The sequence below is a fragment of the Dioscorea cayenensis genome, chromosome 13 (genome assembly GCF_009730915.1).
Source record: "Dioscorea cayenensis subsp. rotundata cultivar TDr96_F1 chromosome 13, TDr96_F1_v2_PseudoChromosome.rev07_lg8_w22 25.fasta, whole genome shotgun sequence".
Classification (NCBI taxonomy): Eukaryota; Viridiplantae; Streptophyta; class Magnoliopsida; order Dioscoreales; family Dioscoreaceae; genus Dioscorea; species Dioscorea cayenensis.
Window position 1 is genome coordinate 1,459,059 of NC_052483.1, and position 18,269 is coordinate 1,477,327.

General features: G+C 33.5%; 2 protein-coding genes across 2 annotated transcripts; one reads left to right on the forward strand and one right to left on the reverse strand.

Annotated features, from left to right (window-relative positions):
• Positions 1–5,211: 5,211 nt before the first annotated feature.
• Positions 5,212–15,268, forward strand: LOC120274477 (uncharacterized ATP-dependent helicase YprA). The gene is given in 28 exon segments (XM_039281019.1): positions 5,212–5,385; positions 5,509–6,231; positions 6,646–6,766; positions 6,850–6,953; positions 7,067–7,207; positions 7,417–7,485; positions 7,566–7,688; positions 7,769–7,918; positions 8,120–8,251; positions 8,337–8,416; positions 8,549–8,643; positions 8,740–8,780; positions 8,782–8,808; positions 9,546–9,647; positions 9,734–9,801; positions 10,044–10,151; positions 10,295–10,370; positions 10,663–10,799; positions 10,888–11,047; positions 11,166–11,330; positions 11,432–11,548; positions 13,732–13,887; positions 14,014–14,184; positions 14,288–14,400; positions 14,643–14,766; positions 14,897–14,992; positions 15,068–15,130; positions 15,206–15,268. Coding segments are annotated over 28 exon segments (3,666 nt in total). The 5' UTR covers positions 5,212–5,226; the 3' UTR covers positions 15,251–15,268.
• A 47-nt stretch (positions 15,269–15,315) lies between these two features.
• Positions 15,316–16,504, reverse strand: LOC120274481 (nuclear transcription factor Y subunit B-3-like). The gene has a single exon (XM_039281022.1). The coding sequence runs from the start codon at positions 15,928–15,930 to the stop codon at positions 15,478–15,480; it is 453 nt and encodes a 150-aa protein (XP_039136956.1). The 5' UTR covers positions 15,931–16,504; the 3' UTR covers positions 15,316–15,477.
• Positions 16,505–18,269: the final 1,765 nt, after the last annotated feature.

The following is an 18,269-nucleotide window of genomic DNA, read 5'->3' on the forward strand; positions in this document are numbered from 1 at the left end:
GAAAAACCCAGAAAACCACAGCAAGCTGCAACCTTTTTCTGAGAAAATCACTCCAAGATCCTTTTTTTAGCCAAAAACCAGCAAATTGCTTCCTTTTTCCAAGAAAACCACTCCAAGGTTCTCCTTTTCCATTCCTCCTGGCTTTCCAAGAGATCTCTCTAGCTCTCCCAAACCAAGCCCGACAGCCAAATCCCAAAGCTGCAGATCCCCTCAACTCCCTCTGGAGATTCCCTGCCCTCTCTCTCTCTCTCTCTCTGAACAGCGGGAATGACCTCTCCACAAGAGCTTTTAGATAACAACTTGCCTTGCATATAAACCAGGGACCTAAAAAAGAAATAATCTTTTTTCAGGGACCAAAATGAAAATTGCAGGGAGTTGAAAGATCATTAGGGGTTTTTTCTTTCCGTAACCGCATTAAAATAAAAGAGTTACAGAGAGTACAACAAGAAAAGACAAACAAAGGGTCCATTAAATACGGAAAAATAAAAACAAAAATAACCAAAATAATGATAGTAAAAAAGTTTGTCAACCCGCTCATAGCTCAGCAGTACGATCTCACTTGCCAAAAATTAAAATAAAGAATTTTTATTGTTTCAAATTTAAATCTTTCTAATTACAAAATGGTGATAATGGGTCTCCAGTATGGATTCGGATTTATTGTCTGAGGATGTAAGACTGCATGATCAATTTTTTATTCTACATACGTTTTTAACAGATGATTTGTCCATAATCAATAAAAAAAAAAAGAATTTACCGTATGACGTCTAAAAAAAATAAAACTTGATTATAATAAACAATGGTTGTATCAAAATACATCTCGCCAGGGTCATTGTACCATTCTCTTATCCTAATCAAGATTGCATTAGCTAATTTTTTTTAAATTAAGAAGTAATTCATTAATGTGTTGAATCAAAGATTGAATTTAAATTAAATCTTGTTTTTAATTGGACCACAATGACACTAATCATGAAAACACTGACTAGTCTTTACAATGTAAATCCAAAGAGTATCACTAGTGCTTCTCAAAGTAGTTCATTCAACCACCACCAGAATTTATTATATGGAGTTGTGTATCACATGCCACAATTTTTTTGGACCTATCACAACTTCTTCTTTTTTTTTGGCTATAATTTTTATTTTATTTATTATATTAATGACATGAAAATATTGTCATCAAATAATAATAATGATGATAATAATAAAGAAAAAAAATGAGATGGAAGCATTAGTAGGGACTAGGAAGTGAAGACATGGAGGAAGTGAAGGTAAGCTTAGGGGTGGGTTTGTCTTTGTGGGCTGATCTGAGTCAGAGTCAACGGTTTGGACCGCACCCACACGCGCGTGTTCCTCGGCGCGTGCTGGTTGGCTTCCCGGCACGTGCTAGTGCCTTTCCACTCCCCCTCCACTCTCTTCTTTTATCTATTTATATATATATATATATATATATGAGGAAAATAAGTCAGCGAAGTCCGTAGATGAAAACAGTGTCCTATTACAAAGAGAGACAGAGAGTAACGAGTAGGTTATCATATATATGATATATATGTTTTTTAGTTTGGGTCCCTATAGATCTAGTGGAAATAAGGTTTCACGATTCATATCCAGTTAGTTATTATTACAATAATAATATGACAGTTCAGCTTATAATAATATACGTCCCATTTATTATTATATTACTATTTATAAACACAGTGATATTATTCACCAAAGTCTGCAGACTGTTGAATTTCAATTCAACAATCTGTATCAACCTTCATAGATTTCTAATCTATGAACGTATTTAGGATAAGTAGCTTTTCCCACTATATATATATATATATATATATATTATTGTAATGTTGTTTAAATTTGTATATAGATGTTTTGATTTATTTAATAGACTTCATTAGATGGTTAGAAAATAATTACTACCATGCCATAGTTTCGCTTAAATGATAGAGGTGTAAGTCATTTAAATAAATAGTTTGCAAGTTTGAATTTTTATATATGTGAAAAGAATTAAAAAAAATTTAAAGATGGATAAATATGATAAAATTTGAACTCTAAGCTTTTTGAGTTAGGGGAAAAAAATAAAATTTCTAATTATCCTACTACAAAAGGGGTCAAAAAGCATATTTTTATTCACCAACCAAACACGTTTCATGAGGAAATGCTTATATATATATATATATATATATATATATATATATATAATTAAAAAATTCCAATAACGTGAAGTTATGAACAAGTCATACACTATGTCTTAATAATGTATTAGAAGAAATCAAACCCTCAACTTTTCACTTAGAAATCAAATATCTTACTTGTTTCGTCTCATGACAAACTAAACATTTTATTACTTAAAGAATCAAATAAATATTATATAAATTTTAGGAGCCAGCATTTAATTTAATCTTCTCTTATTTACAACATTAATTTTGATGTATTGGCGGATTATTCATTATTATGTTAATAATCTGTTTTCATAAACATACCTACAAAGTAGACATCAAGAGGTACATAAATAATATGAATTTCATATACACACATATATGAAATATATATGAAACTCATATTATTTTTGTTTTGTGAATGTCAGGTAAAAAGGAAAAAAAAGGAAAAAAGAAAAGTGAAAGGGAGAAGTAATTGAGAGTAAATAGTAAGTAGGGGAAAAGGTGAAGACATGCCACATTGTGATTCAGATCTGTGCCCCCTTCCACAAAGGCAGCAAAGATGCCAAAATATTTTGGCATCTTTCTTGTCCTCCATGTCTCTCCATCTCTTTCACTCTTAGTTAACTCCAATTCAACTTCATCTAACTTTCTATCTTGCCTTCTTTCTTTCATTATTATTATTATTATTATTATTATTATTATTCCTCATCTTCTCGTTCTCTCACCCATTTTAATTTCATTTCTATTGATTCACATTAATTTATCACATTTACTTTCATCATCCTCTTTTTCATTTTTTTATGTAGAATTGGTGTTAGTTTAATTTTGATTTCGATTTCAGTTTTGAAAACCTTGAAATCTGAAGTGAACCATAGCGCTACGGGTTCTTGTTCAAGTTCTGATTCCAATTTGGTTCGATTCTGATTGTGTTTCATACAATTCATTTTCATTAATTAAAAATATATTAAAAAAGATTATATAAATTTTATTTAGAAATTAAAAATAAATTGAATTGAAGTTCGAGGTTCAAACTCACAAGAACCGTATATGAAAGGTTTAAAGTTTCAATTTAAGATTTTGATTGGGTTTAATCAATAATAGTTTTGGTTCGGTTTGATAATGCTTATTAATCTATAATCAAGTATGCGTTTATATGTTTTTGTGTGTAAAGAGATTGATAAACTGAATAACTGCTTTTGTATGTGTTCATGTATATTTAATTATTTTTCAATATTTAATTTTTGATAAATAAACAAATTAAATTTTACTTTTTAAAAGATTTCCTGTGATAGTTTTTATATGGTAAATTATGTTATATATATATATTACATACATAGGCATGAGTATGCAAATGATTTGGACCAACATGAACTATATATATATATATATATATAGATAGAGAGAGAGAGAGAGAGAGAGAGAGAGAGAGAGAGAGAGTACAAGAGCATAATAACTTATTTTTATTTTTTACAAAATATGACAACCAAAGTGCATTATACACTATAGTTTAGAAATCAATAATGCACTTAAGCTGTTGAGTCATCATATTATTTTTTATTTTATAAAAATCACTTGATTTGGTCTTGATTAATAACAAAAACAAATATCTAACCAAATGATATGACCTAAAAGAACAAAAATAGAAATGAATTGACTTTTAGTTTGGTGGATTTTAATAATTTTAAACGTTTGGGTGTGATGCATGTTTGTGCTTGTTTAGATCATCTCTCAACCATGCTACCACATTGTAGTGGTAATACAAAGAAACATAACCAATGTGAGAGCTTGCACACCATGTGATTACTTTTTCATAAGTGGAAATTATTCATATAAATATAAATATTAATTCCAATCTCATCTTTTCCTTTTATGACTTTCAACTATTTATGCTTGCCACAATTAACTACTATTTAAAAATAAATAAATAATAAGAGAATTTTATTGTTTGAGAAGTCTCGTGTTCGAAACCTCTTAAGCACAATGCAAAAATAAATAAATGTGCTTGTTGCCAATTTGTCAAAAAAAAAAAAAAAAGTTTATAATAATATCAACTAGTAGCTTTTTATTGTTTAATTGAATAAGCAACAAATAATTCATCTTCAATATAAATATATAAGTTGATTTTCATAAATAAAAAATAAGTAGAGAAGAAAACATAAAGAGAAAAATGTATCGATCACCGTCAATTACACCGAAATCTCCTCTACTTCTTCTTATATCTCTTCTTATCTCTAACACCTCTTCTCTATCTCTTAAAATACATAAATGAAAGGGCATTTATAGGTCTTCAAGAGTTGAATGAACGGTCATAATTCATTCAATCCAACGGTCCAAAATACCATGGTAGGTGAAATAATAACAGTACCAGCGGTTGCAACAATAACATATGATAGTTGACACAGTATCACATGGGCGGCTGCTATAGTAAGCCGACTGCTATAGTGTTGCATCTACTACAGTAAAACATTCACTATTTATTATGATATTCATAACAGTTTAGTATGTTTTTAGTCATTTTGATTTATAAAATAAAAAAATTATTCCGTTCTACTTAATATTAACTCATTCAAAATTTTCCCTATTTAGCTGTATCAACTACTAAATTGACTAAAAAAGTCGAAATAAACAAATCTATTTTGTTTAGGGATAAAAAAATAAGTAAATTTATGTAATTAAAAGATTATAATGTGTAGATATATATTATGATATTATAAGAGTCAAAATGAATAATGAACCAAATTTTAGGTTGTTGTATTAATTTTTACGGTAACTTAAATAAAAGTAAAAATAATAATAATAATAATAATAATAATAATAAGTAATGTTATGAGTTTTTTGGGCTGGATTCCATTGGGTTAGGGTCGAACTAGAACCCAATTAAGGGCCCAAATGATTATAATCGCGGCCCATGATGAGCCTTGGGATTATTTTCCAAATATACCCTTATTAAACTTTAAAATGACCTTGCAGTCCTGGCGGGAAACCGGATCGGCTCCCACCACGTGTCACTCTCTCTTTTACCCGCCAAAACGTTTTTAGGGCTTTAGGAAGCCCTAATTCCGGCGATCTCGCGATGGTGGAAATGGAGCGATTGATCGAAATCCGGTGTCTTGATGGCCAATCGACGAAGGTTTCGATCTCACTGAACTGTTCAATCGCTGATTTGAAGGCCTCGTTGAAGGAATCGTTCATCGCTGCCAAGAAATCTTCGAATTTTCATCTGTTTTTCAAGGTATGATTCGAGATATGCCTCTACATTTACCCATTTCATTCGCTTCTTGTTTAAATTCAATATATATATATATATATATTTGTGTTTTTTCTTTCTCGTTTCTGATGCTATGATGGTTTCTAGGGTTCTAAATTGAGATTAGAGAGTCGCATTGATAGTGTTTCGATTGATGATGGTGATTTTTTGGTTCTTGTGCCCTTCGCTAAGAAAACACAAGTTGTATCACCTCGGAATGATCACCCAGAGGAGATCAATACCCAATCGGCAGCTACAGAGCTAGGCGTGATGCATGAGGCTTCCCACTCTGCTTGGAAAGAGATTATGAATGATCTTTCATCTATATCTGAAATCTTGCCAGATGATTCAATGCCGACTAGTTTTGGTGCATTAAACAATGCTGGTAGCTCAAAAAATGAAGTTTTAAGGAGTGAAAGCTCTGGTAAGGAATCTTTTAAAAGACGCAAGAAAGATACTGTTATGAATTGCACACTCTGGGATATATTCTCTTCTAAGTCAAAAAATGTGTTTGATCGAGAAACCTGTGGCAAGGTTCTTCAGTTGGTGGAATCAGTGAATTGTTTGTCAGATTCTCCGTCGGGTAAATGTTTGTTGTTTGAGGGTTCAGTTAAGATCGCAGACAAGGCGGAAGAGTGCAGTTGCCAGTTTTGGTTGAAGAAAGTTTTGAAGACCTTTACTTTGCTGAATATTATGTATGCTTTCTGTCAAATGGAACAGAAGTGCATGACTTTGTCTGTTTTAAAGGAAGAGCTCAAACATGCTAGCATTTTTGGACTTGATGATCTTTGTATTTCAGATGTGGAGAATCTTTCACGTTTATGTCCTAAGGTAATTTATTTTCCAAATGCTTTCATGTTATTTAATTGGAAATCAATTATATTAATTTGCTGGGTAGTCTTGTTCAAGGAATCAAAAGGGAAAATCTATTTTGGTTGTGAAACTCCATTCTTTTCCTGATACTGCCAATATTTGAGACATTGCTTATGGGCTTGCTTAATACATTAGTTTGAACCTATATCCCTAATGCAATGTCTAAAAGTTGTAAAAATATGATCTTAAGAATTGCAGCTTATGCTCTAGTAGTCCAAGGCTCTATAACTTTTGATTGTTATTTACTATTGAGCATCTAGTTAGATGTTATCTAATATTTCTATATATAGCTACACAATTATTTTAAAGTTTGACACACAAAAGTAATGTTTTCAGAAAAATTATAGGTGCATTCTTATGTTCTCTTTTCAGGTTGTAGTAATTCTTGGGAAAGAAAAAAGAATGTTTGCAAAATCAACCTTTGCCATTATCATCAGTGATTCTTTAACATTCTTGGTAGATAAACCTAAACTTGCAGTTAGATCAAGGGCTGGTAAGATGTATGAAATTTCTCCCCTTTGAATTGTTTTCCTTGTATGAGGGGATTAAACTCTATACACCTGTGTGTTTTTGCAGGTAGGAAACCTGCAGCGGTATCTACGTCAACCATTGTAAATGCTATAGAAAGAAGGGAGCTTCTGTTTAAAACTGATTTGTGGATGACTATAAAAATTTATATGGTATGTTCATTTTAGCTTCTGTTTAAACTTTAATTTTATTATTGTTATTATGATTGTGATTTTAATCTAAGTTCTGGAGGATCTGGCTGTTCATATATGGCTTTCATCTACAGGAGAAAACACAGTCAGATACTGGCATACCTCTGTGCTGCTCTTTACAAGATCTTCTTACATATGTGGACAACCATGTTGATATTCTGAAAGATTCTGAAGTAAACTTGATTAAGAACAGAGCATTGGCCTCTCGATGCTGTGTGAGCTTGTCTCTCTTCTTTTATTTAAGTGGCTCCTGTTGTTAGGCTGTTCAATTGACTGCTATTAACTGTTAACTGTTAATTATTAACTGTTAGGAGCTATAGACATGTATAAGTTATGTTAATATAACAGCTATAGCCTTCTATAGAGTGATTGTCATGTTTTTTATACGTGACACCTGAAAGTTTCCATGAACTATCATTTACAGGAACAAACCCAGTTGGGACCCATTGAAATGATTGATCATCTCAGAAAGGGCATTGGCATGCGTGGGCAGGTTTTACTCTTATTTACGATTAAATTAAGGAAAGATAAGGATGGAGCATTCTTAATTTTTGCTCTTTTTAACTTCTGTAGATGGTGCATGTAGAAAAGATAGATGCAAAACTGCCAGCCTATGCAGATTTTCCGGATGTCTTGTCAGAAAACTCTAGAGCAGCACTCCGAAGCCTTGGATTTTCCAGGTTATATAGCCATCAGGTGTTGCTTTTTACCATCTTAAAAGTTGAAGAAGGTTCCACATCTTGTAGTTAGTTTTAACCTTTTGCTATGATTTGCAGTCTGCAGCCATACAAGCTTCAGTTACTGGGAAAAATGTTGTTGTGGCAACGTCCACTTCAAGTGGAAAATCTTTGTGCTACAATCTTCCAGTTGTTGAGCACCTTTCTCAGAATACGTCATCATGTGCCCTTTATATATTTCCAACCAAGGTTCATGACAAGAAACCTTTTCCCTTTTAGAACTTGTAGAGTTTTGTTTCATATGTTTTTAGTTCTTTAACTGGTTTTGGTATCGGAAGAATTGGTTAGCCTATCTGGCCGTTTGTTTATATACATGCTGTCATGTCTGGGTGAGCACTTTGATGTAGTGGTTTCCACATGAGAAAAAAGCAATTCCAGTGTGTCATGCAGGCTTTAGCTCAAGATCAGCTTAGAGCGTTGTTGGAGATGACAAGGAGCTTAAGTGTTAGCTTTAATATTGGTATATATGATGGTGATACTTCCCAAGAACATCGTATGTGGATAAGGGATAATGCACGATTGGTAAAATGCAGCTTTCTGATGATATTTTCCCTTGTTATATGTGCAACTGTGGATTATTGCTGACGCTGGTGTTGCATGCTTGTAGTTGATTACCAATCCAGATATGTTACACATGTCAATCTTGCCATATCATAGACAGTTTCAACGAATTTTAATAAATCTCAGGTAATAAAAGTGCATGCTGATAAGATTTTATCTACATTATTTATTTTAGGTCTCCCTTGCAGTGCAAGCTTTTTAAACCCTCATAAATTATTAACTTTTATGAAATGCGGTCAAAATGCTGGACACTTTCAGATTTGTAGTGATTGATGAAACTCATATGTATAAAGGAGCATTTGGATGCCATTCAGCACTAATCTTAAGGAGACTGCGGAGGATATGCTCCCATGGTACTCTATGGCATTTCCATTTGAAGCAAGTGGTTTCCTTGTATAATGTTGCATTTGTTTTCTTTGCTCAAGCAAGTGTTTTCTTGATATATGCAGTCCATGGTAGTGATCCTTCCTTCATTTTCTGTACTGCAACGCTCTGCAAACCCACGTGAGCATGCTATGGTATGTTATGAACCATCAGATTATAACATATTCTTCTTTTATTTTAATTAGGGATTCATGGATTAAACTGAATATTAACTTTTTTACCTACTATTCTTTGGAAACTGAGATTATACTGTTATATTGTTTATCTTGTATTCACATGATGTACAGTTCCTTCTTCATTAACATCTGTTAATGATTAAATTACTTCAGGGAGAATTTAATTAAAAAAAAAAACCCTTGAAATTTTATATAGGTTTCCATCTGGTCCCTGTAGGTTCATTCCGCTTTTAATTTACCCTGTCATTACAATCTCAACCATCAATTGAGGAACTGATGTTAAGTCTTGTAACAGGCCCATGTGCATGCATGTGATGGTTTTGGCCTAAACATTAAACTTGATTTTTATATTTATTTATTTATTTATTAATAACTTGGGGTAAAATGTAAGTTCCATGCACAAAGCAGACATGAGTTTTGATTTGTCAGGGTAGTTATGAATAGGGTCTGATTCTTTAAGAATCTCTTAAGTGTTCCACGTTCACCAGAAAACTTAAAGGAATTTGGTTTGTGATTTGATATATACTACACAGTCCACTCCCATAGAGGTCAAGCAGGTGTATTCATTTTAGACCTTAAACAACCATGTCCTGAAATTTCTTGAGAAAGGCCAAAAGCTCGTAATGAAGTTTCCATGTAGTTCCATGGTTTTGGTAATCTATTGACAATGGCGTATAATTTTTGTAATCGTACAGGGGCTTGCCAACTTGAGTACATTGGAATTGGTTCAGAATGATGGAAGCCCTTCCGGTCCAAAATATTTTGTTTTGTGGAATCCTCCGTTAACAGTCATGAAGGTACCTCCTGCATGCTGGTTAAGACAAAGGTTTAGATTCATCTGTAGGTTCCAAAAACGTTGAATGTGTGTTTTTTAATTATTTAGGGATCAAAGCACCACAACAAAAGTAACCATGGATCTCCACATGGAGAAGCTTTGACTACACGTTCGAGGTAGACATTCTTTACTTGATCCTTCTATTGCTTGCCGCTGTCGACAGTCCTCCCGTCTTTATTGAAGGAACAAATTTAAGAACTATATTAAAATTAAAGGTAGTGATCACGTGGGTTGATGATTGTAATTAACTATGGTTATATTCAACTGATAAGATTTTAAAGATCTCAGTGCACAAATCTTTTATAACAATTTCTTTCCATACAATGAAGATTTTCCTCATTGTTTTTATGATTTGCAGCCCAATTTTGGAGATCTCTTATCTTTTTGCTGAAATGGTTCAACATGGGCTGCGTTGCATCACGTTTTGTAAGACACGGAAACTCAGCGAACTAGTTCTATGCTATACGTATGTCACTTCATCCTCATTGAAGATTCCTGCTGGATCAGCATTGGTTGGAGGAATATGTCTATTTTGTCTATATGTCTTGCATACATTGTCTTTCCACGATTTGATATGTAAGATGGCTACAATTTCTCCAATTTTAACAGGCGTGAAATCCTTCAAGTGACTGCACCGGCTCTTGCTGGGACTATCTGTGCATATCGTGGTGGCTATAATCCTCAGGTCTTTTATTTCCTTTGTTATATCTGTATAGAAATATTTTAAAGGTAATACAGGCTGGACTTGTCTTTATCAATGAAATTGACAATCTATGTAGATTCACTGCCTTTCCATTTTAGTTCTAAATTGGACTGCACCAGGTATATGTCTAGTTGTTCATGATGACATAATGTCAAATTTTACATGATAAAGTAGTGAAATTACCATTGGCCTTGATCCATACATTCTAACACACACAACCTCAAATTTGTTTTAATCTCTGGTTCTGCTCCCATGCTATCTGTTTTTGTATCAGGATAGACGGAAGATAGAGTCAGATCTGTTTGGGGGAAAGCTTTGGGGTGTTGCTGCGACAAATGCACTTGAGCTTGGTATAGATGTAGGACATATTGACGCAACTCTACATCTTGGTTTTCCTGGCAGTATTGCTAGGTAAGTAGTTTTCTAATTTTGTCCATATAATTCTTGTGGCATTTTTCATTTGAAACTTCTTATCAATTATAATTGTATAAAAGTGCAGCCTGTGGCAACAAGCTGGGAGGTCTGGAAGAAGAGGGAGACCGTCCCTGGCAATCTATGTTGCATTTGAAGGCCCACTGGATCAGTATTTCATGAGATTTCCCAATAAGCTTTTCCAACATCCAGTTGAGCATGTCCTTGTTGATGCTGATAATGAGAAGGTTTGATCATCTTAATTAATAGCTCTGATAAACTAGAATATGCTGTCCTGTCCAAATTTTTTCGGATTCTGGTCTTTGACCAAATCCTGTCTCTGAAATTTTCTTTTTCATCTTGTAGGTGCTAGAGCAGCACATTGCATGTGCTGCACTTGAATTGCCTTTGTGTTTAGAATATGACGAATACCATTTTGGGTCTCATTTAAATAATGCAATCATGAATTTGAAGAACAAAGGGTCTCTGGTTATTTCCCCGGAAAACTTATGGAGTTATATAGGACCAGAGGTATGAATGTGTGTAAATGATATAGTTCTCCATTTCATTATTATCATGGAAATTTATCTTAGATTGCTTAGATGTTTTATTCCGCTTTTGCATTTTTGCAGGAAAAGCCATCTCGAGCATTCAGTATTCGAATGATAGAGTCTGAGAAGTACAAAGTCATTGAAAAGTTCAGCAATGAGATCCTTGAGGAAATTGAGGACAGCAGGGCCTTCTTTCAGGTGCGTTCTTTAAACAATAATATTAGCTGGTTTTTTCTGTTATAAATTTGCTAATTTATGACTATTAATTCCCCTTATTATCTTGCCAAACTTCAGTTTCTTTACTCTTCACTTTATAGAGTAAGTGATTGAACAATAATAGTTGGATTATATTGATTTATCATATGCAATTTGTTCACATAACCAGCATTAATGACAATATTCTCTTCATTGACAATAATCACTTCTTGTTATTGCACGTGTAGTATGCTTATGCATGCATGATGCAACCGGTGCCTAACTGGGGTTAGTTGGTTAGGTTTAGGTGTGGTCAAGTTTTGACATGGCCCATTTATGCCGATCTTGAACTCAACTCATTTGTTATATGAGTTGGGTCCGGTCAAGTTTTGGGTCTAATGTCCAAATCTGTCCAACCTGGATAATATATGGGTTGATCCAATCTTGGCCATCAATCTATTTATAAACTATATGATCACGTCCATGTTGATGCAATCAACTTGTTTCAGCCATTTTAGATTATTCATGTTTTTTGACCCTCTCACACAAAAAAAAGGGGAATTGCACGGATACCCCGTAAAGTTTCTCCTTCCATATATACACACACCCCCTGTAAATCTAATTACAATTTATTGATTATTATCATTAAATAATGGATAGAAAATACGTGAAACGTCTTTTATGCCCCTTATATATATAAGTTTCACATTCCGTAATATAATTATATAAGTTATGCATTCACTTTTGCTTGTGCATTTTTTACAATTTGAGTTTTTATATATATATATATATATATAATTGTTTTATACACTTGATAAATATTTAAAAGAAGAAAAATTTAAGTGAGGAATGTGGTTTAGTTTGGAAATTAATTTAATGGTTTAATTTAGTAATCAATGGGTTCTAAGAAAATCTATACAACAATCTCAATTTGTCATGGATATATATACAATGGAAAACTTTGTGATGGGTATATATATAAGATTGGGGTTTTGTAGGGATATATATATACATAACCCATAACATGATTAGTAGGAAATAAATGTTTGTAAAGTATTTAATCTTTCCCATTATTTACATATTAAAACATAATTATTTAAAATCTAAAAAAATTTCAGTAGTTATTTCAGTAATAAAGTGAGATAAATAAAATTGCTATAATTGTATATTCTATACGGGTTACATGAGTCATTAGATAGGTTTTTGGATTGATACCGGCTGCCTAATTTTTAGGGTAAAGGGGTGAATCCTTTTAAATATAATCTCTATTTGCCTAACTCATCTAACGCGGGTCATGTTGTCTGGTTGGGTCAAACGTTGACAAACTGACAACCTTGCATGCTGGTAGTTAAATACAGTGTACACATCAACCTTAGAATGCATATTGTATTATGCAATAGGCTGTTTGGCTACTGCATGGGGCACTATTTGTTTGTTCAACAGCATCTTCCTTCATTTCTTGAGGTCTTCATATCTTCTTCTCTGTGATCCTTGCAATCAATGTCTTATGGTTACCTGTTCTTACCTTTGCTTCAAATGAATGTATGATAGAATTTACCTTAGGTTCTTTTTTTTTAAAATTATTTTTATGATAATGTGGACATTGTGGTTCCACAAACCAAAACTAAGCAACTACAAAGACAGTTCAGGCGTTCACACAGTGCACCGTACAAGAAATATTAAGCAAGCATATAGAGATATAAGGCTTTTCTGTCCTCGATCTTCTGATTATAAGGCAGGTGCATATGGCAAGTACTGAAAAAAATCTTTAGCTGATAAATACTCTTGATTTTGATTCTTTTGCAAGGTACATGATCTATCTGTTTATTACATATTGTGAGCATTTATTCTTGACAAGATGTGGATCCTGCCCTGCTTTGTTTCACTTAATGAAACTTGTGGATGGCTTTTTCTCTTTTGTTCACTGGTTGAGGTTTCGACATTCGTTTAGTTGCTATTTTCCAGAGTTTTTGGTCACCTGGATTATATTTCCATATGTTCTTCTAGAATGTTCTTTTCTCTCTCTTTTACTATTATGTTTTTCCTGTGCATCCGTCTTAACTACTGCCTGCTTTTGACTGTTTTAGTGGAAGAACTAGTTGGAATAGACTCGGGTACATTTTCAGCATTGAATTGCTAATTTATTTTGTAATTTATAACCCCATTGCCTGTGATTTTTTGCTCAGGTCTATGAAGGAGCTGTCTACATGCACCAAGGCAAAACCTATCTGGTGGAAGCTTTAGATTTATCTTTAAAAGTTGCCTTCTGCTTGAAAGCTGACTTGAAGTATTTCACCAAGACACGAGACTACACAGACATTCATGTCATTGGAGGCAATCTTGTATTTCTCTTAATCATTTATAAATCATAAATTACATAACATGAATACTCAAAGTTCCTATTTGTTGTGCCGCATTGGCTGTTTTTGAATAATCTTGAGCTTGGTTTTGTTCCTTCCTGTTGCTAGGCCTATCCACAAGTGAAGACAACTGAACCAGATAAAATGGCGACAACTGCTCAAGCAAATACTTGCACAGTAACAACCAAATGGTTTGGTTTTTATCGCATTTGGAGGGCGAGCAACCAGATATTTGATAGTGTTGAACTAAATCTACCTTCATTCTCATATGAATCACAGGCTTGTGTTTTTTTTTTTATTGCAAATCGAGTTTAATGTCAAACAGCAGTTCATATCATTGTATATCTATCTCATGCTTCACTTTTTCCATATAATAAAACAGGCAGTTTGGATTCGTGTTCCGCCATCAATCAGAAAAGCAGTGGATATTCAAAAGCTCCCCTTCCGAGCTGGCCAGCATGCGGCTTCTCATGCTCTTCTTAATGTAGTCCCCTTGTGAGTCTTTCCTATCCAGAATACATATATAATGGGAATATTACATGTTGATTTGGTTATTGTTTCAAAAATTATTTCCCTATGTTGGTTTTCCCATTTGCTATTATATTGTGAATAAGATCTCCTGTAGATTTGAATTACACCTTTCAGTAAAGGCCAAGCATTGATCATATTAAATGCTTTCCTCACAGTTAAGCTAACAAATTAAATTTGATCATGATCACTCATTCTTCTTCTGATAGGTACTTGATGTGCAATGCTTCTGATCTACGTTCAGAATGTGCAAATCCCCACGAAACCCGTAAAATTCCTGAAAGGATTTTGTTGTATGATCAACATCCTGGAGGCATTGGTATTTCGAAAAAGGTATCTAATATTGTCTCTGTAATGCTATCTTGGTTCTTTTTGAAAGTTGAAAACACATATCAAAATACATAATCATCAGAAAGAGTTGAAGGACATAAGAACATAATCCCTTCTTTGAAACTTTCAACAGGTTCAGCTACTATTCAGAGAGCTCTTGACAGCTTCCTTGGAGCTTGTTACTGCATGCAGTTGCTCAACTAATGCCGGTTGTCCAAATTGCATACAAGTAAGCCTGAATTTTTTACTCAATTCATTTCAACAAAAAAAGGCGATAACTTTACCGAACTTTTGTCTATTCCAGACATTATCATGCAGTGAATACAATGAAGTTCTGGACAAGAAAGCTGCTATTATCATTCTTAAGGTACCATGACACTCACATCTCATAACTAAACACAGTTAACTTACACTGTTCATCAATCTGTATATATTTGTACAGGGAGTACTTGAAGCCGAAACAGAGAGTTTGGCTTCTAAGTTCTAATCCAACCAAAAGGTACAATTCCTGAGTTTATTTAACTTTTTCATTTTTTGACAAAGTAGAAGACATTGAAGACAAACAGAAAACCCAATTCATTTAAGAAACAAATTCACACACTCTACATAGCAAGTATCATTGTACAAAAACTAAAACTCATCACCAAGCTCAAATTTTTAATCTCAATCTTGTTCATCTCAATGCAAAGACAGAATTCAAAAAGAAGTTCATACTCATATTCTTCCTTGTCGTGCAGCTGAAGAAGTAGAGCTCCCACTTCCATACATGAACATGGAATTCACATTGTTAGCAATGGCGCCGCCATTCCCAGAGTCCTTGTGCTGCTGTGCTGAGCCAGGTCCAAGCTTATCCCCTTCCATCTCTCTGAATTTCTGAAGATATAACTTGAGAGGCTCCACATACTCTTCAAACCCTAGTGTCGTCATGGCCCAGATTAAGTCATCGCCATTGATGGTCTTCCGCTTCTCTCGCTGGCACTTGTCGGAGGCCTCGCCGGTGATGAAGCTGATAAACTCCGACACGCACTCCTGCACCGTTTCCTTGGCCTCCTTGGAGATCTTCGCGTTCCCCGGAAGCGCCTTCTTCATGATCCTGCTCACGTTGGCGATCGGCAAGAACCTATCTTGCTCCTTCGCCCCTCCCGACTCGTTGTCTGAATCCGCCATGAAATTCGATAGCTCCGGAGATTCAGAACAGCTCGGAGATCATCGGAGAAGAAGAGATTTGGGGGAATTATCTAGGATTTGTGGGAATTCTGGGAAGCCAGCTGAGGAGCTTGGCCGGGGTTTTGCGGCATAAAAATGGCTCCTTTTTCGTTCGCGCTTGCTTCTTTTTGGGGGTGGGGACTTCGATGAAGAGGCGATGATTCTCAGCCGTTGGACTTGATTCTTGGAATGCATCCGTGGAAACACGTGGGTTTACGGAAGCCGTTCGTTTCGGGGTTGGTGTTTTGGACCGTCAGATCTTAGTTTCTTGGAACGTACCCATGAGGACACGTGGGGCGACTTCTAGCCGTTTGTTTCTCGCTTGCTGTAACATGACGTGGGATCCTCTTGGCCGTTGATCTGAACCGTCCTTGTCGATATGAGAATCACGCCCGTCTAATCATGGATTTTCACCAATCGCCCCCTTAAAAAAAGGTAAAATTTCTTGCTAGTATTTCACATCTCTTTTTCTTTTAAATTTTAATTTCTTAGAGGTTTGTTTTATTGCTAAATAAGTAAGAGCCCAAATATTTTTAGATTATTTATTAATGATTAAAATATTTCACCGTTGTTCTCACTCCAAACACTAGTTTAAATAAATCACTCCCATCACTGAAATTAGGATCTAATTATGTGAAAATGAATAATGGGGTCTATTTGTGTTGTCTTTGTGTGAGATATTAAATGGGAAAGGGGGCCATTCTGAGCTGCAATTAGAAAACTCCAAATAATGAATTAATCTAGTGATAATTAAGCAAAAGAAGAAGAAGAAGGTGGAGGTGGTGGAATGCACAAGATAGCATTTTATAATGAATTATAGATCTTCTACTTATTTATTTATTTATTTATTATACTCTCCTTTTTGTTGCCAATGCATTCAATCTCTTTCCACTTTCCACCTTCCACTTTGCCATCAGTAATATTTTATTTTATGACCAGTTGAACTTGCTTTGGTGACCGGTTGTTTTCATGCTCTCACTCTCACTCTAGGCAGGGACCAGGGAGTGATTTTTTTTTTTAATTAATATTTTTAATTTTTAATAAAAATGGAAGCACTGATTCATGAAAATAAATTATATGTAAATTTTAATTATCATTGGAAGGATTCAACGGATTGGTTTTAGTTTTATATATATATATATATATATATATATAGGTTTAAGACTAATTAAAATCCAAAAGGGTAGCTATGATGCATATCTTTAAATAATCATGCCGTTTCTAATTTTATTTTTTTAATGAACTAGTTGTTTATCTTATTTATTTATTTATTTTAAAGAAAGAGAACATAAAACAAATTTTATATGTTTTGAATTACCTGGCCACAGGAACCTCACAGACTACTTGCCCTTAAAAAAAAAAAGCATGGAGTTTTCAAAAATATGAAGTCTATTTATACATGTTTTTAAATGCGTAAATGAAATTAAAAAAAAGCTAAATCTATAATTCGGGTAATATTTAAATTTTTTTAACAAATGGAGAGGAGCTTGCATAAGGGACTTGTATAAGTGCAAAGTTAATATCTTATATTTGATTTCAAATCTTCTTTCATATGAACACATAGACCTTGGTAACAATAAGCCATGAGCCTGTTTTTTTGCAATAAATCAGTGATTTATATATTTTTATAAAAAAAAAAAAAAACAATAAGCCATGAAACTGGTGGTCGGGTGATGTTAGAATGATTATGAGATTTTTAATATTTTGTTTTTGTAAATTTTAGAAGATTTGGTATTAATAGCCTTTGGAATGTATGGATCATATCTATCCATTTGGATTTTAGTTATGAATCAATATATCTTAAAAAAAAAATCTCTAAAAAAAAGAGTAGAAAAAGTGAGCTTGCATTAGGGAGTGAATGGAGAGGAGTATTTGACAATCACATGTCATTGAAATATCTCACCAAACACTGTTTTTCTCTTTTGATAATTTAATAAATTTGTTATTAGTCCACCTTATAATAATTATGATAATTATTATTAATGGTAGTAGTAGGATTTTATTGGGTTGGATACCTATGCAATAATGGAAATTTGTTTATACACCTACAAGCCATTACTAGCTTAAATTCCCATCCAAATAATAATAATAAAATAATAAACTACTGCCAAATGAACTTATATTTTTATAAAGTTTGGAAGTCATTTTTTCACTTACAAGTTTATATTAACAAATAAAAGTATATTTTGTAAAGATACAACAAATGTAATTTCTAAGAAGATATATTAAATGCAAGCAATTTTCTCTTACTAATATTAATCAAAAATTCCAAGAATTGAATGAGAAACAAAGGTCAACAG